Raw genomic sequence first — 22,195 nt, forward strand, 5'->3', positions numbered from 1 at the left:
ACAGTGTCCAAAACAATTCTGGACCCACAGAAAGTGCCCAGGAAATATTTGCTGAATGACTGTGAATACGAGTGCAAACCATAGAGGCTGTAGACGTTGCCGTGGGAGCATGGAAGAGGTCTTTGCTGACTCTGCCCCAGAAGTTAGAAGTTTCTCAGCAAGAGCCGTTTAAATCGGGCCTTGATGGATGTATAGATCAGGAAGTGGAAAAGGAAGTAAAAGAGAACATTCCAGGTATCAGGGGCCAGTACATTCTGAAAACACGGAGGTGACGTCAGGGACCAGTGGGCAACTAAGTGCATAGAGTGGAGAGAAGAGAGTGGAAAGACCCAAAACTAGAGAGATAAGAAGGGCCTTGAATGAACTTGGGTTGCCAGAAGGTCCTTATTAAAATCTGAGAACTGGGGTCACTGGCTGGCTCAGTCAGCAGAGCACGTGACTCTTGATCTTGGGGTCATGAGTTCAAGTCCCAGGTTGGGTGTAAAGATTACTTTAAAAAATAAATAAAATCTGAGACGCTACCCTGATGTGATACTTGGATAGTGCTTGCAGTGGTCAGTTGCCCTAGAGATGTCCCTGCCTTCAGAAATTAAGGGTCGGCGTGCCTGGGTGGTTCAGCACGTTAAGCATCCGACTGGCTCAGGTCGTGATCTCACGGTCTGTGGATTCGAGCCCTGCGTTGCTCTGTGCTGACAGCTCAGAGCCCAGAGCCCACTTCAGATTCTGTATTTCGCCCTCTCTCTGCCTATCCCCCACTCATGCTGTTTCCGTCTCAATAATAAACAAACATAAAAGATATTTTTTAAAGTTAAGGGTCTTACCAGGGATGGGGTTAAGAACTGAAGACCCACTGAAAAAGGGGACAGTCAAACCCCCTTGTAGTTCCTAGAACTGCCTCAACTCGGAACAAGGGTGGGTGAGACAGGGCACCTTCCTGAGCTTGGGGAGGTGTGCGTGCTGCCCCCTTGTGGACCCAGCAGAATTGAGCAGCAAGGAGGCCAGCCAGGTGGTCTTCATAATCCCAGGGGCCTCCAGTCTCCAGCATCAGCCTCAGAAAGCCATCCCAACCACCAGCTGTCCACACACCAGATCCAATTGCTTTATTTACCTCACATACACTCAAGACTGGACCAATGGCTTGGAGGAGGTAGAACAAAAGGAGACTGTTCATATTTAGTAAAGACTTGTTCTTTCTTACATGCACACCACCACCTTTGGCCCGAAAGCCAGTATGCATACACAAGGGGTCAGGAGACCACTATTTTGGCTTCAGCTCCACCCCTATTCATGGAGTGACCTTGGGCAAGTCCCTGCACCTTGCTAGGCCTCCCATGTCTCCATCTGTAACACAGGCATCATGATCCCTCTTCCTGTGTCCCCTGCAGGGGTCACCGTGAAGATCACCGGATGCTGTGAGTGCTGGGAGAAGTGTTGAAAGCTGCTCCGGATGTAAGGGGATCGTGCTGGGGATTAGATAGGGGCTCTCTTGGGCTGCACTAAAGTGTTTGTTTACACCCAGATGGCCCTGCTGGCGGGGAAACTTAAAGGGAACGTGCTCAGTAAGGAGGCTGCTTGCTAATCACAACTGATCAAAACCTCTCCAAAATAAGAATGGAAGTCCATGGGAAAGCGGGGACCCTCCGGCTGGTGTGAAAATCCAACTGCTTGGGTTTTGGAGAGTGAGTTGAAGAGCAGCAAGGAGGGGCAGTGCCGTGGCCTCAACATGGGGGGGCTGGCGACCAAACGAAATCGCTGAGCTGCTATGGTTCCTCTGAGGCCAGCGCTCCTTGAGTTTGCATCTCTCCACGTGGGGCTGGGCTTTGAGGGAGACTTGGTACAGGGCAGTGGGAGAGGCCGGATGATCCCCTTCAGAGAAAAGCCCAGAGCTAGAACGAAGACAACTGGACATGGTGTGGGGGGAAGGGGGGGCAGCACCAAACTTGGGAGTCAGAAAGAAGCCTGTGGGGCTGCCCCTGACTCACGGGGCAGACGTACTGACTTATGGTACGCATCACCTGCTTCACCTACCAAGAAGTCACTGGAGGGGGACTGTGTATCCAAAACCTTACAACTAAGAAAATCCTTGCTTTTTGCAAGACAGTGTTATTTTCCTTCCCTTTATAGTATGAATCTGTTACCTGATCTCATCTCTTTTTGCCTTGGCGGCCAGGGAGCCCAGGGCCAAATGTGAAATTGAATTCGAACAGCTATGTAGGTCTTTATCACCAGAGTATCTGTGTTCTTGTTTATGATCCGGATTTCCTACTCAATTATATTCTTAATTCTAATTTGTCATACTTTATTATGTCATTGTGTATGTCTTCTACACAAGCCATCTTGATTTTTCTTGTGGAATAACATAAGGTGCTCTGAGGTAAATGACTGAAGAGGAAATAGACGACAGATGTCCAAGAACTTACCAGTGAGGCGGACAGCGAGGGATATTAGGTCTGCGAATTACCAGGGTTATCAGGGTCAGACTTGCAATCACCTCATGCCAAAGCCCCTTCCCTATCCCCACCTCACATCTTAAGATAGTCCAAAGAGAAGGGAGTTGCCGCAGGTTTTATGGCATAGTACCATCAGAGAAGAAATTAATACCTACTTTTCCTGGGCCTCAGTTCCCTGCTCTCCCCACGACAGCGGGCCTCACGGAGGCTGTGACGATGACACAGGGAGGGTTAGGAAAGTGGCTCGCTGCTGGCCTCTGTGGCTAACGAAAGCCAGTGAAGAAGTGGAATGCTCTATTCTTCCTGCTTCAATTATCAGGAAGCAGACACCGGCCGAAGAACCCTTCTAACCTGCTGGCTGATGTGGGGCTTGGTCTGCCCTCCGCGGCAGATGCCGTGCCTCTGATAATGGGCACGGCCGGAGTGGGCAGTTAGGATGCTGGTCTATGCCAAGGCAGAGGTGGAGGGACTGACCTGGGTCCTCGTTGGAAGGATCGAGGCAGTTTCTTCCATTAGAGATGCCTTCTTGATGCTCAACCAGCAGATACCACGGCATGTGGCCCGCGCGTGGTAGTTTAGGGAGTGAGGCAGGCCGGCGTCTCCGAGCAGCAAATAGATTCTGATCTAGTGCATTTTCAAAATCACCTGAAGACCTCCACTGGAATCAGATATGCAGCATTAGCTCCCTCAGCTTTGGGTGCCCGCTCTTCACAAGGGTCCTGCTCCTTCAGACACCCAACCTGAGGGCAGACAAAGCGTCCTAACTTTCAAGCCTTCCCAAGCAAGTGGCCCCATGAATGCCCCCAGACACAGACACCCAGACTCTAAATTATCTAAAATGAGATTTATTGCATTTCATGCAGTTTGAAGTCCATGCAGCAAAGGAGACTAGTACAATTTTTAATGCATTTTAAAAATAAAAAATGGGGGTGGGGTGGGCAAATGCACAAAGTTCTAGTCTCCTTGGGTCCCTGGGAGAGAAGGGTTTGGAAATGAAACCATCCGCTCTCCATGGCGAGTGAGTTCATGTCTTAAATGCAAGGAATGTTTCCACGGCCTCTGTGTGCACACACCGAGCCCTGGGATGAGCGCAGGGTGGCGGGGAAGAGGACCGCTAGTGAGCAGGAAGCTATGTGGTCGCCTAAGTCAATCTGTGGGCAGAACAAGGTGGCAGATCCCAAGGCCGCAGCTGCTCCGAGAGTCAGGAGAGAACACCCCCCCTCACCCCGAGGAGACGTGCTCCTGGAAAGAAGTGGTGGTAAGAATCAAAAAGAGGAAAACAAAAGAAATAGTTCTTCAACCACACTCTTCAAGAAATGCCATAAATATGTTATTTAATATTCATTTCATAGCATTGGACGCACAGCTCAACATATTGAAATATTGATTCCTTGGAGAAAAAATGGACAAAAAGGAAATAAAAAATATTGCATCTTTCTGTTGGAGAATCTCGGCCTCCAGGCGTGGGGCGCAGTGCACCAGTGTCCTAGCCTGCAGGAGGCGCTGAGGTCGGCCGGTCCTCTAGGGAGGGAGGCTGTGCCCATCGCCCAGAGCTGTATGGCAAAAATCGTGTTGGGTGTCCTTGGCCTTGCCAGCTCAGGCCCTCAGTCGCCGGTCACCTGGGGGGCCTGCCCGTCGGAGGGCTGGTTGGCTGACTGGATGAACATGGGCTGGGCGAGGTCCTGGCCGGCAGGCATGGTGACTTGCTGGATCTGGTAGAGCTGCTGCGAGGGGTGGAGAGGAGAGAGTGAGGTCACCCCTGGGAGAGGGGCAGGCAGCTCCCTACGGGCCTCGAGTTGGTGGGGGGCCCCAGATACCTCAACCACCACCCACTGTAAGGCGTCAGAGGGAGGAGGGGATGTGGGGCTCTGCTGGGGCTGGGAGCAGCAGACACAGGAGGCTCCGGCCTGGTGTGAGGGGGTGTGTGTGGTGGGCGGGGAAGAGGTGCAGGGAGTTGCATTTCCTGTGGCTTTCACTTCTCTGGGCTCTGCCTCTCCCGTTAGCTCAGAGCCTCGGGCTGGCTGCACGCTGTTCCTCTGTGACAAACACAAGCAATTCAACCACTGTACCAGCAGCTTGGAAGTCAGCATTTCCCCAACTCTCGGTGACCCTCACTAGCAGCATTTAGTAGGATGACCCCCTCTCCTCCTCCTCTCAGAGGATCTGGCTCCGGCCGAGGCTACAGCGAACCTGCGTTTCCTACATCGGCCCTGCTAAGGAGGTGGCCTGGGTTTAAACCCTTACGAAGCCAGCACCCGTGGGGCGTGGAGAAGCGGCTTGCGTAGCCACTACGGGAGGACAGAGCCCACTGGACACTTGACTCTTCAGGCAGTCCCCCTTCAGAACCCCCACACATGAAGACCCCCTGCCACGTGAGCCTAGCGCGTGGTGCGGGCAGAGGCCAGGCGTGGGTCCTGAGGCCAGCTCCTCTCCCTCCAGGGCAGCAGAGAACACAGGCCTGCGTGCGTCACCCTACCATGTACTCAGGGGTCTCTGAGGCCATTCACGTGTGGGAAAAGGCAGAGGGAAAGGGTGATTCCTTCCTCATGTGAGTTCAGAATTACTGAATGCCAGGCACCAAGACAGCTTAAGATGTCACATGTTCTCTGCAGTTCAACTAACCCATGCTCTTAAAAAGCAGCATAGCTTAGGAAAAGACTAGTCCTAAAGAGGGAAACAGGAGGCCCACATTCTAGTTCTGGTTCTGAATGAAGAGCTGAGTCAGCACAGAGAAGACACTGCTCATCTCTAGGACTCAGTTGACTCATCTGTAAAATGGGGATCAGGACTATATAATGTCTGAGATTATTTTCAGCTCCCACAAACCTAAATCTAAAGGATTTGCACTCCAAATTCCAGACTGAACTCACTTTAACAATCTGTCTGCTCGTTAACAGAAAATAGGACAGCTGCCCCAACCATCCAGACCCATTGATCTCACCCGCTCCCCCACCCCGCCCGCTCCCGGCGACCCCTGCCCGGGCTGGGCGTCCTACCTGTCCATCAGTGAACTGGCTGAACTGCTGCTGTCCTTGCTGCACCTCCGTCTGCGTGATCTGAGGGAACCAAGATGGGAGAGGAGGGTCAGCTGCGGGGTCTGGCCCACTGCTCCACAGCCTGCAGCTGGGAGAAGGTCGTGAAGACCACGCGAGACAATGCACAGGAAGTGCCCAGCATGAGGCCCGGCACACAGTGGGTGCTTAACGAGTAGCAGGAAAGCAGGGGTCGTTCCCCACCCCCAATTACTGATGGCTACTCGGAGACAGAGGGCCACAGACAGGACCCCGGAGGACCCCAGAGCATGTAATAGACACACTTCCCCAAGCCCCTCAAATGTCCACCTGCTTCCTGCCTGCCTCTCACTACAAGCTCTCAGGTGCTAACATGACATTTATGGCTTAAGCAGAAACCCCGAGTCCTTCAGCCAATGAACGCAGACTGCAAAATGCCAGGCAAAGCGGCGAGTGGTCCCTTTCACTCTTGGAAGGTGGGCTCCAAACCAAACCGTTATCACCTAGATTATCTGACTGAAATATGAAACACCCTGGCGAGGAGGTGGCCTTGGCCCCGAAGCCCTCGTGGCACGACGATGAAGTACTTTTTCCGAGACAGGCCACGTGAAGTCCTCCGGGCCAAGCAGAGGGTGGGGGTGGCGGTGGGGTGTGCAGCCGGCTGCGCAAGAACATTTATCACATGTACTCACAATCTTGCTGGGGATTTAAAGTACATCTGAAAAGCAATGTGCTGACATGTAGAACTGCATCCCAGAGCGCGAGCTGCTGGAGACAGCCTGGCAGACCAGTAAGACGGAAGCAGGCTTATGTGCGCATGTGTATCTACAGAACATCTGACTAGGAGCGTGCTCCGTGTACCATCTCCTGGAACCATCGCAGCCAGCCTGCAAGGCGCGGACTGTCCTCTCGAGTGTCCTCACAACAGCCAAAAACACCCCATCAGGCCTGCACATAGGCCATCATGAGTAAGAAGGGGACAGATGTGAAAGGGCTTCGTGACAGTTTCTTACTGTTGTCCCACGTGTGGGGTCCTTCCCCTCCCACCAGTCTACTGGTCTCTAAGTGGCTGTCTTTATAGCCTCCAGTGCAAAGTTAAGTATTCAGGAACTGTCTGCAGAATGAATGAATGACCCTGAGACAAATGGCAAATTTTCTTCACAGATGGGAAGGTCAGCTGTGCCCCGTGGCTAGCAGGACTGCTCTTCACTCAGCTGAGAAGAAAGTTTCCTTTACCTTTAAATTCCATTTATGTATTATTCGTTCAGCAGTCACTCAACAAACACGTACCAAACACCTACTACGTGCCAGGCCATCACAATCACAACCTGCTGTAGCGGTGCCCTCTTCTTGCTTCTCCCCCTCCTGTCTGCAACCTGACTCTCCCCACTTACCGGCTTTAGTTTCTGGTCCCCAAACTGACCTCTGAGGAACTAAAACCTCTTTTTCTCATTTCCTTCCACCCCCTTGCCATGAAGTTTTTGGATCCCAGTTTAAAATCTCACAAGGCTTTTTTGTTTTATTTTTCTTTTTTAAAAGAGAAGTACCGGGCACCTGAGTGGCTCAGTCGGTTAGGCATCTGACTTTGGCTCAGGTCACAATCTCACAGTTCGTGGGTTCAAGCCCACATCAGCCTCTGTGCTGACAGCTAGCTCAGAGGCTGGAGCCTGTCTTTGGATTCCATATCTCCTTCTCACTCTGACCCTCCCCTGCTTATGCTGTCTCCATCTCTCAAAAATAAATAAAAAACATTAAAAAATATTTTAATAAAATTAAATTATTTTAACAAAATTTAAAAAATAAATCATTTTAAAAACTTATAAATGAAAAGAGGGGTACGTAAGACTGTGACCTGACCAGTTTGGAGATGTGACTCCATGCCAGTCATTCGCAAAGAAATTAAGGAAAAGCCTAAGCCCTTTATGTGAGCCAAGGCATGGGTTTGGAACTGGCCCTTTAATGATCCTGGAGACTATATGGAACTCAGAAGCCTTGCTTTTGGCTCATTCCTATTTTCCCAAATGAGATCTTTGGAGACCTGCTCTACAAACTCAGCCCTGTCACCACTGTCAATAGATACATCACCAGAAATGCAACTGGGCCAGACGGGTCTAGCTCTTAAACGATCGCTGCTTTTTTTGGGTCTGAGGCAAAAGAACCCATTAACAATGCCTCCCCTGGAGCAGTGCCCCCATCCCCTGCAAGCGATGCCCTTACACCCCCCCCCCCCCGTCCTCAAGCCCGGGGAAGCTGCCCCTGCAGCACCTGCGGCTCCCAGTCTCCGTCTCTTAGGGTATGAGAGGGGACAAGGGGGGGCAGTCTCTGGCTAGGCGTGCACGGGGAGGTAAAACCCAGACAAACTGTCCAAAGGGCACGGGGGCTGGCAGAACACAACAGCTATTCAGGTTTACAGAAGGAAGCTCCAGTCGACGACGAGGCCGTCTGTCAAAGCGCTTCCTCTGGCCAGACAGGCACAAACCTACGTCAGGCTTTCTTCAAGTATCCTTGAGATTTCCCCTCCTTTACATTTCTTTGTCCCTCAAGAACAAGATGGTAAGAGGCACACTCTGAATCCAACCCTCCTTTGGGGTGAAGAGATGCATAGGGTGTGGAGGTGGCTCTGGCTGGAGGTGAGGGGGCAAGAGAGCGACTGCTGAGCCCTCCTCTCCAGCCAGAAGCCAGTGCAGGCCAGCCCCCTACCCAAGTCCTGCACCTCTGGGGCACATACCTGTGGAGCGCTGGTGGCAAGTGTCTGGATCTGTCCCTGCACAACTTGGGTGCCTGATACAGGCTGGGCTAAGCGAATGTACTGCAGCTGGCCGGCATTCAGCTGCACCTAGGGCGGGCAGACAGACAGACGCAGGGGACTGAGTGAGGCCTCAACAGGCAAGCTTCCCCTGACCAGAGGTGGTGACCGTCTCTGGCCCCCTGAGCTCTCCAGAGAAGCTGACTCTGAAAAGCTCATCTTTAATAGACGTCAACACAGGCCAACACCAGAATATCCCCACCCCACAAGTCACGGCACACAAAAGAGGCTATGTTCCCTGGATGGGCTGTGGAGAAAATTCCTAGAGGATCTGGTCACACACATGAATAACAGCATGGCTGCACCCTCAACATTCACTGGCTCTTAGCTATTTGCTCTGTTTAGCTTAGGATTTCATCCCAAAGACTGTCGGACATGATGGGAATGCTTTGTCCCTAAAGGGTAGGCCTTTGTTCCCTTCATCTCCACACTCCGCCCCCCCAGTTCCCAGGATGACCGATCCAATACTGACGAGAGCCCCAGCATCTGCCAGGAGCCCACGCCAGATGGCCGTCACTCCATGCCCTAGCCCTAGTCCTGCCCAACCCCATGCTACACGCACATCTTGGAAAAGAAAGCTGGCCAGCTTCACTATCTCTGTCCCCAAGAGCCAGGACCAATGGGGGTCTGTGGGACTTTTAGGATCCTTGGTGTTCAGCACTAGTTTCTAGCCAAACTCCTCCCAAGGGGAAGCTGAATCAATAAACCTTTCAGAGAAAACTCCATCATGGGAAACCAAAGCTACAAAAATGCCTTTAGAGTCCCTCATGCTTAAGATTAAGTCTCAGATAATACAATAATACCACATGCTGCATTTAATTGTGCACTAAAAGCCTTAACTCAGGCTCTTAACACGCCAGTGTACCGTGGAAGTCTCTGTACCTCGAGCGGGAACGGAGAGACCAAGGCGGCTGCGTGAGAGAAGCCGTGGCTCAGCAGGAGAGAGTCAGCAGAGCACTGCAGACACCCACACTCGGGACTTGGGGATGAACGAGGAACCAGGAGGACAGACTAGTCTCTCTCTACCTGGGGGCCCAGACTCCACCCTCCCTGGCTGCCCAGCCTGCCTTTGTTGCAAGGGTGAACTTCTTGAGGTGAAGAGGCAAGTCATGCCTCCTTGTCCTGGAGTGAGTTCTCCCCTTGACTTCAAGAGCTAACTCCCTGGTGGGACCTTTACTTCCGTGAGGACAGTGCTGGTAAATGGTGCTGCCCGAGTGCATGCAGTGCCACGTCACACTGCTTCCCTGCAACTGCGGTCTCAAGAGGACCCGAACCACCAAGAACACACCAGCACTTGGTAGTTAGTGTAGGTCTTGAAAGTTCTTGATAGACATTCCAGAATTGTCCACTTATGGAAAATGGAGGCCCAGAACATTTAAACCTGCTAAGATCCTGGTTCACAGGAGACAGGGCAAGATATTGTGACCTGGTCTTTTCTTTCTGAGAATGTGCCAAGAAGAGCTGCTGGGAAGTGATGCCAGGCCTGGAGCATCCCCCTCAAATCCCATAATGTGGCTTCCAGGCAACACCACTAAGCTGCTTGTGGGGATGAAGGCAGCTGTGTGGGGACTCGGGAAGCCGCATCTGCCATGACTGATGGTGGCTGGTCCCAGGGGTCCTGGAACTCCAGCCCAGGAACCAGGATGAAAGACTGCAGCCTTGTCCCAAGAACAGGGAAGGTGTACTGACAGCCACAGAGATTTTACATCTCTCAGCTGGGAAGAGCTCTTGGCAGAAACTCAGATGTGACTGAAAACGCAGATGTGAGCCAGAGAATTACAAGCAGTTCTTAGAAGAAGCTCCCCTTTCAGGGTTAGGTTAGACATCTGGTGACACTCTGCCCCAGTCCTCTACCAAAAGGACAGGTCTAGGGCACCTGGCAGCTTTTTGACGTTAATTAGAAAATAAAAAAGCCTGCTCCTTGGGCTTTCAAAAGAAAAGCAAAGTTTCCTTCCTGAAGGTCATCTCTATTGGGGCAAGCACTCTTGAGGAGTTTAGAAATGCACACTCCTACAGAAGGTATCTGAAAGTAGTGAATATGCAACAACTATGTGCTAAAGCTCTGACCCCAAGGGCTTAAAAAGATGAGTTAAAGTTACTGCAAGGTGGGAACTCTTCTCTACTTAAGTAAACTTGTTTTGGTGCCTTCACATATAAACAGAGAACCATTCAAGAGAGTGGTCTTGGGGTTAGTGGCTGACACAATGAGGCAAGGCCCCTGAAAGTGACGGGTCTGTCTGTGTGTGGAGAGAGAGGGAGGGAGGAGAGAGGGGGAGGGAGCAAGCTCTAGCAGAGGGAGAGTGTGCCCAAAGCGCAAGAGAGGGAGGGAGAGGAGACAGAAAGACAGGAACAGAGACATGCACTCCACTTTCCTAAGCTTTCTCATGGTCTATCAACTTAATAAGAACAGTTCCAAAAAGGAAGCTTTCTGCAAAGAGGAAGTGGTTAGCCAAGTCCAAATGACTTTCTATTATCTGCCTCCGTATCATTTACAATAGGCAGGCCAAGGGGTAGGAATAGAAGGACTGCTCCATGTCATTCACTTTCCATGTTTTCAGGTGGCAAAATGACCAGCATACAGATGGCAAGTGTTAAGATAGGACATTTCTTACAAAAGAGCAAGTACATGTAAAAAAGCCAACAAATCTAAGAAATGAAATCCCTCAAGGCACACAGGAAACAGCGGTCCACAGTGAAGGAACGGGTAAGTTAAATGAAAGCCAAAAATACACTTTGCTGCAGGCTCCACTGGGAACTGACTCATGAATATGCAACAAGTGTATTTATGGCCTTCTCCGTACACCTCCCTCTTATTCTCTGCTAATCAGAAGACGGGACTGTCTCCCAGGGCCGTCAGGTCCTGGCATGGAATAGTGGCTACAAGCCACTGTGTAGGTGGAGTGCGAGGCCGTGGAGAGGCGCTGCCCCGCAGTGCTGAACCTGAACTGGATTAAAGGAAAGCAGGCAGCATACATGGAAGCAAGCTGTGGTCTGGGTTAACAGGGATATAGGTGTAAAAAAACATGTGTACATGTACACACGTGGGTGTACGCAATGCTCTATAAGATCTGGAGGCATTCCTGTCACCACACAAGCGCAGCGCCTTGTGGACGCAGGGCAGAGCAGGGCTTACCGGGATCTGCTGGATCTCTCCTGTGTTTGTGATGATCTGCTGCATCACCTGCATGGTCTGTCCGGTGCTGCTCTGGGCCTGCTGGGCTTGACCCTGTGGCTGAGCCTGGACAATCTGCACCTGCTGACCTTCTCCAACCTGCATGGTCACAGGCGTGGTCTAGAAAGAAGAGTTGTAAGAAAGAGGATTCAGCTCTAGATTAGAGCCACTGGGCTTACCAAGGGCTTACCAACGACTGGTTAACTAGGAGCAAGCCCCTTCCACACACGCCTGAACTCACCTAAGCACTAAGTAAAAATACTCAACCTACACAATACTTTGGGCCTAGAGCACTGCTAAAGTCACTCTCCAAAATAAAAGATGGGAGAAAGCCACACAGATGTTTAGGATCATAGCACAGAATATTGGCCTAATCCCAAACATCTCTATGCTTCATATACTGCAATTTCAGAGCCCTTTCAATGAAAGAAAGGCACATCCGATATAAAACAATCAAAAGCAACCGTGGCAGTTCACTTGAGAAATGGCCAAAGTCAAGTCTGGAGCAGGTGAATTTGGAGAGCAAATTGATTGGGAAGCGGGACTAATAGGAATGTACTAGGTTCAGGATCCTGGACTCCATTCCAGGCCTGCAAGCTGCTGGGAGGAAAACTGAGTGCACGCTGGCCACTCCCAAGCAGCAGAACAGCGCCAGCCCTCACCGGCCTGCTGGCTCTCTGGATCCAGCATGCCCTCCCTCAAGAGAGGCAAACACCACTAAGATCTGGATGTTAACCGAGGCTACCCCTAAGTAACAGAATTTAATAAAGCGAGAAGTTTAACTCTCTGGAAACAAGAATCTGATTTAAGAAAATTCTGTCTAGCGCACATGACTTGGCAGATTCTGTCTCTCCCACACACTTAGTGTGGGCTGCAGTCCTATGAAACTTACTCCTTTGAGAGACAGAACACTTGACCTGCCAAAAGGGTTGGTCACTTGCTCAAACTTCAAAACTTCAGCCTCAGATGTGACCTTTACAGATTACCTAGAGCAGTGAGCCCAGCATACTGTTCATGTGGTGGGCAGGTGGGCGGCAGTGGGGCATGGCGATGCAGGGGCTAGGGGTGGCGGTTGTGGTAGTGGGAGGAGGGTGGACTCTTTTAAACTACACTTACATCCCCAATACCCCAATTCGGGTATGATCCCGTCCCACTGAGTTAGGAATCACCTCAGTAGGAAGACTCTGGGAATCTCCGTGAATCTGGGCTTCTATTGATGATGTTATTCTGATGCTCTCAGACTCTGCCTGCATAGGTGTGCTATATGCATCTAGTTCCAAGGGAAGGGGGTGCATTCCAGGAACTACAGAGGAGATGCAAGGATCACTAGGGAAGGAGAAATTACTATGAACTGGACATGGGGAAAAAGAGGACAGAGGGATCTCTGTAAAAATACATGCAGGCAGCCAGGACAACAGAAACACCTCCCATCCTCTCACACCATGATTTCCAACTTAGCCTAGTCCCCCAACCTCCAGGAATAGAAGTTTCCAATTTTATGACAGAACACACAGGATTCAACCAAAATATGCTTCCCTTCTAACTTTGATATGTATTCTGTCCCACAAAGGTTACTGGAACTCAACCTGAAATAGCCGTTACTACAGACCCAAGGAGGGGTAACATAGCACAAGGCCACCCTGAACCAGCAGGACAGGGAACCACAGCTGGGAGACACAGGGACAGGCCAACTTCACCATCCCCACAAGCCCCACCGGCTCCAAGCCGAACAAGTGTGGGGTGGCAAAGAGAATAGATGAAACTCTTGCTGACTAAATAAAACGTATACTGCCAACTCATCACTATACTTTATCAACTCAATTTCCCCAAGAGGATTTCCAAGGTATTTCTGAATCATTTCAGGAAAATGAAGGCTTGTGTTAGCATGGCAGCTGTCAAATCACGTATGGTGTGTAAGTCCCGCTGTCAGGACACGACAGCCACGAGCGTCTCAGTATGTGGAGCCAATCAGAGCCAGTGTTTCACAGCCTCCCTCAAAGTTTGCTCTGTGGAGGGATAAAGCCTTTGGCAGGCAAAGCTCTCACCACTGCAGAGGCACAAACATTAGCCAAAGAAGATCCCTTAGGCATCATGGTACAGTGAATGCCTTGAAGCAGGGACTGGGCTGCGATCACCCTTGAACCCCTCCTGCCTGGCCCAGTGTCTGGCAAAGAGCAAGCACCCTAAAATGTGTTATATGGATAAAAAAGTGAGCAGGGACTAAGTCCTAAAATCATAATTTATATTTAAATCTATTTCTGTCCTGATCTTTTTTTCCTTCTAGGCAAACCCAGCTCCTTAGCAGCATCCACAAGGCTCTCCAGCATGCGTCCTCTGCTTAGATGGCCCCATGCTGACCGCACCCTCCCACTACTCCCTGTGTGGGCTCCCACCTCCAAGCCTTTACTTGTGTTGAGCTCTCTGTTGGGAAAGCCCTCCTTCCCCTCTTTATCTGATTCACTGCCATTGTTCTCTCTTTTAAAACTTGTATTATTCCCTTTAGGGAACCTTCTCTGACATCCACTTCTACCACCTCTCTCATATTTTTGTTAGGTATCCCTTTTGATGTACTCCCTCAACACCCTTTACCCAGCCCTAAGAATATCTTATCCTTCTCAGATGGTGGTATAACCTTTTAAGTATTTATACCCTACTAGTTTGTGGGGAAAATTTTTTTTCAATGTTTGTTTATTCATTTAGAGAGGGGGGGTGCAAGTGGGAGTGAGCACATGAGCAGGGGAGAGAGAGAATCCCAAGCAGGAGCCACACTGTCAGCACAGAAGCCTGCATGGCACTTGATCCCACAAACTGAGATCATGACCTGAGCTGAAATCAACAGTTGGATGCTTAACCAACTGAGCCACCCAGGAGCTCCAATTGTGAACATTCTGAAACATAGGGACTATTTAATTCATGCTTGGGTTCTCAGCATATAGGATAGGACTCAAGTTTTGGTGAATAAATTAATGCTTGTCAGGGAATCTGAAGTCAGGGCTCAGAGAATAGAGTTCTCCACAGCCTCCTGCAATCCCCAACAAACACGGATGTTACTGCTTTCACAACAATACCGTTGGGGAGAAAGTATAGTCTGGCTGCTACTGTAAAAAGAAAAGACCACTTGACACATCTATGGTGTGACAGAGAAATGACTGGGCAAAGGGGAGGAGAAGTAGGCAAGCTGGTAATGATGCCTGATCTCCGGCTTAGGGGTACAACAAGTCCTTGTTCCAGTGTAGACACAGACAAGCACGAAGTCCACTTACAACACCTTCTATGGGGAGGTTTACTACTCTTCATGGGGGCATAATATAGCCTTTTTTCCTTCCAAAATGTTTTAGCTCACAGGAATCCTGTAGAGCATCTTCACTGCACTCTCCTCACCTCAGCCGTGAGGAAACCAGGGCCCAGAGAGGTTAGGGTGACAGGTCATTTTGGTGGCTGCATCTGGGGAGAAGCCCAAGTTTCCGGACTTCAAACCCAGTGCCCTAAGATGACAGGCCTGCTTGTGTGCTCCAGCTATGCTCCCCCCTTCCCAAACCAAAGCGGTGCCGTCTTGCCAGTGGGCACCCTCTGCAGCTCACAGACCTGGCCCTGCTGAGGCTGCGCGATGATGATCTGCCCGGGCTGGATGGTGGTTGTGGAGCTGGTGGTCTGCTGGCCCTGCTGCTGCCCCTGAACCTGAACGGCAGTGGGCTGCTGAGCCAGCGTGAAGTAGTACTGGACGGGCTCGGCAGGAGTCACAGACTGGCGCACCTCCTCCTGCGGGGCAGAGGGAGAAGCAGGTAAGAGAAGAAGAACTGACTCAGCAGCCGCCACAGTGAATTTCCATTCTTCCCCCAAACGGACTCTGTGTAGTTGTCTGAATGCTGAGCTCTCCACATTTGAAGCCAAGGGAAAGTGGAATTCGAAGAGACCAGTTGTGCTAAATCAAACTAAAAATAACAGATTCCATAGGCTTCACAAAACATACAGCCAATTTTCTGAAGTACAGAGTAATCACCCATTGCGTGATGAGTTGCAAATGGGCAAATAATTACCGTAACTAAAAACCACGCACCAGCAGTGCTTGTCAGTAAGCGCTGTTGAGGCCTGTGATCTGCATACGGTGCTAACTGCGAGCACTGGGAAGACGCTACCCAAACATCAAGCTCTCAGGCAGCACTCTCCTTGTTTGGTTCCTATCGGCTCCAGAGAGACAGAGCAGGGAAAAGGGAAACAGGGCTCTCCCTGGCCTGGAACTTTAGAACTGAGTGTCAGGATTGAGAGCACTGGTAGATAAGTGCCCAGCTTTTCACAGCACATCAAGAGCTCCGTGATCACTGAGGGCATGTCTGTCCAGCATCAGGTCTGGTTCTGGTTGTACTCAGCCACAGAAGTGCAACCCAGGGGACTGGAGGGACAGCTCTCCGCTGGGGGCGGCCTTGGCTGACTAGGGAGGTCCATTCTGTCCAATCTGCAGGGTGAAGAGACTGTTCCTTCTTCAGCGGACGTTTTCCATGGCAGAAGGAGTAAACAACCCTCTCCCAGCCACCTTGAGCTCACAGCTGAGAGTGTAGGATGTTTACACACACTACGGCATGGTTAGAGCCTGAGGGTCTGGGGTTGGCCGGCCCCTGACCACTGACACAGAGATCGGCGTCTGCTCCGGAGGGCCCTGCGACACGGTGCCCCTGCCTGGGACAACAAAAACAACAGAAACATACAACACCTTGGGCTAGCTGAGCAGAAAATTCGCTTAATTCACCCACTTCCTTGTTCTGAGCTAACTTTGCCAGGTTCAAGAAGAGAGGAAAAGACACTTCTCCAAGGCATAGCAGTGCCGTGGGCTGCTTCAAAGTTCCCCCAAAGCAACAGTGGCACAGTGGGTATTGACCCCACACCCCAACTATGTCAGGTGCCCCAGTTTACGCTGCACAGCCCTTTCCTCACTACACTGTTCTACTAGCTTGTCAGGTGCCTTCCCTGCTCGAATGGAAGCCCTCTTGATTTCCACTGTTCCCACCATTCCTGCCCTTGTAAGCGCTTAATAAGAGGCTGCCAAACGATGGATGGATAAACAAAGCAAGGCAGACAGCTGCAGGTAGGAAAGTGCTTTTTCTTTTCTTTTTTTTTAAGTTCTATACCCAGAATGGCTTGAACTCACGACCCCAGTATCAAGTCACATGACTAACTGAGCCAGCCAGGCCCCTAGGAAAGTGCTTTTTAACTTAAGTTGGTGTATGACAGTCTCCTGAACCCGACAGCTATTAACAACAAGAAAGAGTACCTAAAGTCTCTTTCGCTACCTCTAGGGTTTTGTGGTCATGCTGTGGGAAGCTCAAGTGCCCTGTAGAACAGGGCTTGCTTGATGACTGGGGACCCAGGATACTAGGACTGCTGACATCCAGACTTTGAGAAACTGGGGTCTTGGCACGACAAGATTCCCTAATGGCCACCCACCCAGCCTCAGCAGACACTTGTAACGTGGGTTTCTAAGCTAGTTCTCAAACATGAACGAATTTTCTAGGTTAATGCGGTCTGTGCTTTAGACCAAGTCTAAACCCTGACCATAACCATGGCGAGGCAGAAGAAAAAGGAGGTTCCCTTTATTTTCATCAAGGTCTCAGTTTCCAGAACAATGGAACTGTGACAATATCATCATTTCCAATACAACTCAACTTTTCACCATTATAAATAAAAGCCAGCCTGTCAAATAGCTCTTGGCTGTGGCAGAGGGAAATACAGATACCCTCTCTTAACCAGGAAACAAAGGCCAACAGCTCTTTTCAAAGCTCTTGAAATAGGTTCAACGTATTTATTTTCCACTGAGAATGTCCTTCCCATTTTATAAAAAAACATCAGTCACTGTAGTCTAGACCTAACTTACAAAAGCTCTCAGGTAATGAGAGGGTGCAGAGGACTGAAACCCCCACCCCACCCAACTTGAAGTCAGGGAGGAGGGAGAAACTGGCACCTCCCAGCCCTGACCGGTCTGATTCTTCAGTCTCCAGTCATCTCTTACTGCAACTGATCTGCAAGTGAATACAGTCTTTTTGCCAGACAAAAAGCAAACCCTTTAAGGATCCCTTTCAAAAGCCAAAATACTCCTTGCCAATAACTGTGACAGCAGGTAAAGAGCTTCTCCTAAACTGCCCACCACACCCTCTTAAGTTGTTTATGGACTAGGCAGTGTCTAGGTCACTCTGGGAGTACCAAGGAGAGGCGCCCAGGTTTGTGCTGTGAGGACCAGGCGAGGCTGTTCCTGAATCACTGGAATGGAAGGAGGCATATCTAAAGTTCTTCTGCATTATTAAGACTCATCCGGCCAATGGAGGGCAAGCTAGCAAGGGAATGATTATGCTTGGTTTAAAGAAATGGGTGAAGAGAAAATGACATTTCAATGGGCAGGAACTTTCAACTCATAGCTTTAGTGGGGTAGAAGTCAGCCTCAACTATCCTCTGCTTCTGAATAGCCTTTACTTGCTTCCCCAAAGAACAAGAGAAATTTCCAAGCATCTCTGAGAAGTCAAGGACCTTAGACCTATGATTCACTATTTCTGGCTAGTTTCTTTTCCCACAGTGGGAAATCGCCCCTTGCACTAGAACAGTGTCTGAATGACTGGATCAATCCAGAACGGGGCACCTGCCCAGTTTTCGCAGTGGCCTCCTCCAACAGAAGGCTTGTGCCTGCGATCTTTTCAGACGTGGTGAGCGACAAATGTCAAAGAATGAGCAGCGTCCTGGGGCCGGCGCTATAGAGTTGTGCAGCTGGCCCCACACCAAGAAAAGTGCACTTGCTTCAGTAGCCAGAAATGAACTGCTGCCTCCTTCAGAAAGGGTGAGTTTTGGAGAGTAGGCGCTTTTAAAGAACTTAAGGAGGTGCCAGCCCAATTTGGAGCTTGGGAAAACTTCATGTCTATAGAGGATTAAAAGTGCTATCTTAGAATTTTAGGCCAGCTTTCAGTAATCTCAACCTTTCAAAGGCGAGGCAGCAGCTGTCCCCAGTAGGACGCCAATCAATGGCTTGAACACCTACAAAGACCTGAATCCAGGCAGCAAGGAGCTGCTTCAGCCAGACATACTTTAAAAGGAGATGGATCACCACATTTTGAGTCAGGCTAGGATGGAACAAGGAGCTGTCTGACACCCTGAGCGTGCCAGGCACTGAGGACTCGAAGAAGGGACAGGACATGAGCCCTCCCTCCAGCCAGCTGGTTCAGCAGACACCCCACAGAGAGCAAGCAGGAGTTAGCACAAGGCCTGACTTTGTCACAGAGCTCAACGCCTTGTTTTTAAAGGGGGCTTCCGGAATGAACTCCAACAAGGAGAGCAGGGCTATGGCAGCATTTGTTCTGGAGGAAGAGAAGCAGTCGGAGTTCTTGCTGCAGTGACTTCTCAGAGAGGAGGGAAACACCCCAAGAGGAGGAACTGAGCCTGCGGGCACAAACCTGCAATGGTTGCAAAGGCGATGCGCAGCTGGGGACGACCGTGGCAGCCTGCCGCTGTAAACATCCGACTGAAAGCTCCTCTGAACACCTTACAGCTTCCAGTCAAGGATGTTTACAGTAGCAAAGACTGCCCAGAAAGAACGAAGCCGCAGTGAGGCACCCTTCTCTAGTAAGGAGGGGACAGAGGATGTGTGCATCTAAAGGCCCCCAGGCAGGGTCAGGATTACAGGTGTCCTTTAAGATGCCCATGGCTACACTTCCTGACTGGCTATTCATAGGAGACAGCATAGGAGAATGGTTGTCACTGAATGACTCTGTTCTAAGGATAATATATTATGAAACAATTCATTAAAAACACTTAAAATTTTATTAAGAAAATAAAGCGAGGAGAACAAGGCACAGCTTTCTTCCTGTCAGACCCTGCCACTATTCCCCAAGTGTCTCTACCACACCGACTGAGTCATGCAATCTGGTGCCTCAAACAATGAGCTCTACAGGAAAGGGGTCTATTACAATTGCAATTAAGAGCTTTATGCACCCAAGGTGCTGAAAAGACAATCAGTGTGGCCTTTGGAGAGGGGCAGGCGGAAGAGAGGGAAAGGCGGATACTCACATTCTTTCTCATGATTGCTTAGAAAATAGGTTAAGTGGTGGTTCTCAAACTCGGCTGCACACTGAACACATCTGAAAAGCTTTATAAAGTACTGACGCCTGGGCCTCCCCTCACAGATTCTGAGTCAGCTGGTGTGGGGTGGAGCCCGGACATAGTATTTTTTTAAGCCCTAACAGGTGATCTAATGGATAGCCAGAGCACTATGTAGAGAACCGCAAACCAGAGTTAAGAGAAAACCAAAGTCCATTCACTCCAAATACCACTGGGCACAGAGAAAAGCGGTTTCTTTAAATCTTGAAAATCTAAAATGTGTGCCTTGCTGGGAATATTCTCCCATCCTCAATAAAGAACTCTGAGAGAGTCCCTAGGATACCTTGAAATGAGCTCCACTTTCCTGTTTGTAACTTCTCTTTAACCTTCATTTTATCTACTTTCACTGAAATACCACCTCAGAGGCACTGAGTTAAAAGTATCCATAAATGAGTAACAGAGGAAGATGTTAAGGATGGATCTGGTCCAGAGAAAGAAAAGCAAAAGGAACAGCAAATGACTGGAGCTGAGAGAGGAAAAGGAGCGTATCTGACACCAGCACCCAAGGTGCTCCTCAGTCAGAAGCAGCAGCAGTGCCTTCCCGGCTCACCTGACGCTTTGGAGGTTTCAGTTCATCTCTTGGTACAATATCGATGAGAAAGTCAAACTGATCAAATTTTGTAATTGCCATGGCGATATCATTTCTCTGTAACAAACAAAAGCAGGGTGAAAAATTAGCCTGGGGAGAAACTAGTTCACCTGACTTTACAGCCTCCACGTTACAAGTAAGATAAGATGATGACTACTAAGCCAAACTCCATAACCCTGGCCAAGGCTATTGCTAAAATAAGCACAGGCAAACTCATGAACTTCAACCAGACTTCACAGACAGACTCTGACAAAGGATCCTGACATGTAGCTCATGCTCCACAAGATAGGTAATTGAGCCTCCCCCTACAACTGTCACCTCTGCCGGGTCCTGGCCCACAACTGTTAATCATCATCCTCCGGCTGAATTTGTACAAATCTAGCAATCTCAACTGGCAAGTTTCAAGGTTAGACTACTATTCAGTCTTAAAACCTTTCTGAATCTCTACTGAAATCCCAGTAACTTTTTACAATTATTTTCTAGTCACTGGATCTATATAATATTAGTTCCCACAAGGCTATGATTTTTATTTTGGAATTCAAAGTCACAATGTTAAATCCATGGCTTAAGTCTTGTTTAATGTGATATGAATAAGGGAAGTCTGACATTACTAGAATTAACGATACCAAAACCAAGGCCTGTTCCAATGGAATTCTATGAGTGATGCTCCCTTTCTTTAAATAATTAAAAAAATTTTAATCAAAAGCTAACACATTATGATCCTTAAGATTTGTGTACTTCATTGTATCAAAATTTTAAAGCAAAAAACAAACAAACAGGAAAAAGTAGTGAACTCCAGTGAATGATATGCATGTTGAAGTCCTGAGGGGAAAGTAAACTTTGAAATGCATTTAAAAATAGATGACTCGATGGACAGAGGGACAGACAGATACGGGGAAAGCAAGTAAACTTAACGGTGGGATCTAAGGGGTAAGTATACTGCAAACTTTACTTATGTTTGAATGTTTTCAAAATAAAATGTTGGGGGGATAGGTCAACATGGTAACAGAAATCCCTAGCAATCTCTATACATCACATCTTAAGAGAGGTGACTCACCAGACAAAATAAAAGGGGATGGAAATTTTCTGTTTTTTCCTTCCCTTGTCTCTGTGATGGCCCCAAGCCACTGAAATGCAAAACTCCAAGCCACCCTTCTTGCCAACCACCAGCTTGACAATAACCCTGCGACCAAAGCGGGGCGCATTTTAAGGCTGCCAGGTCTCATTTAAGATGGGTACGATATAGTATCACATTCCTGATGATGTCACCTACTCAAAGCTATCTAACAGCTCATCTATGAACGGAATTGAGGGAGCAGTGGGGGTGGGGAACAAAATAATAATTACCTCCAAACATACACCAAAGTAAACTACAGTACTTTGGAAATACAAATATACTTAAGTTGGTCTTTTTAACATTTTATTTTGCCTTTGTTAATGCTACTAGTATTTTACTGAATACTCATATTCTTAAAGACACAGCATGATGAATTTTAATAAATATACACACCCAGGTAGCTTTCACCCAGATAAGATTATAAAAAGTGTCCTTCTGTCCCTTTCCAATCAATTGCCCTCCCCCTGAATCTGAGGCAAGCATTACTGTAGTTTCTATCACCATAGACAGTATCATATATTATATATAATTTTTTCCCTCTGGCTTCCTTTGCTTAACATAATTTTTTCAGATTTACCCACGTTGCATAGAACAAAAGTTTTCTGTTACTGTTGAGTAGTAATCCACTTTATGACTACCTTGTTTCTATATCCCCATCTTGATGGGTACTTGTCTCCAGTTTTTGGCCATTATAAGTAAGGTTATGAACATTCTTACACAATAACGCCCACACTTCAGGATGTATATGCAAGAGTGAAATGGCTGTGTCACACAGTGGGGGTATGTTTAAGTTTACTGGAAAGTGCCGAAGAGTTTTCCGAAGCAACTGTACCACTTTACATTCTGACCAGCAGTGAGTAAGTACTCTGTGAGTTTCACTCACTCCACTCCCTCACCGCTTGGTATTGTCAGTCCTTTTG

The 22,195-nt window shown here is 49.0% G+C and overlaps 1 protein-coding gene across 9 annotated transcripts in view; it reads right to left on the reverse strand.

Moving 5' to 3' along the window:
• Nucleotides 1–3,279: 3,279 nt before the first annotated feature.
• NFYC (nuclear transcription factor Y subunit gamma) overlaps nt 3,280–22,195 on the reverse strand; it is a 67,219-nt gene continuing 48,303 nt past the window's right edge. For 5 of the 9 annotated variants that reach the window (XM_029946042.1, XM_029946039.1, XM_029946038.1 and 2 more), the window contains 6 exons: nt 20,120–20,215; nt 15,025–15,198; nt 11,401–11,559; nt 8,190–8,297; nt 5,447–5,506; nt 3,280–4,486 (listed from right to left, as the gene is read on the reverse strand). In XM_029946042.1, coding sequence (XP_029801902.1) covers nt 4,055–4,486; nt 5,447–5,506; nt 8,190–8,297; nt 11,401–11,559; nt 15,025–15,198; nt 20,120–20,215 — 1,029 coding nt within the window. In that variant the 3' untranslated portion in view covers nt 3,280–4,054. The remainder of the gene's footprint in view (nt 4,487–5,446; nt 5,507–8,189; nt 8,298–11,400; nt 11,560–15,024; nt 15,199–20,119; nt 20,216–22,195) is intronic. The other 4 variants (XM_029946046.1, XM_029946045.1, XM_029946044.1 and 1 more) reach the window with 4 other exon arrangements.

The sequence above is a fragment of the Suricata suricatta genome, chromosome 8 (assembly GCF_006229205.1).
Source record: "Suricata suricatta isolate VVHF042 chromosome 8, meerkat_22Aug2017_6uvM2_HiC, whole genome shotgun sequence".
Taxonomy (NCBI): Eukaryota; Metazoa; Chordata; class Mammalia; order Carnivora; family Herpestidae; genus Suricata; species Suricata suricatta.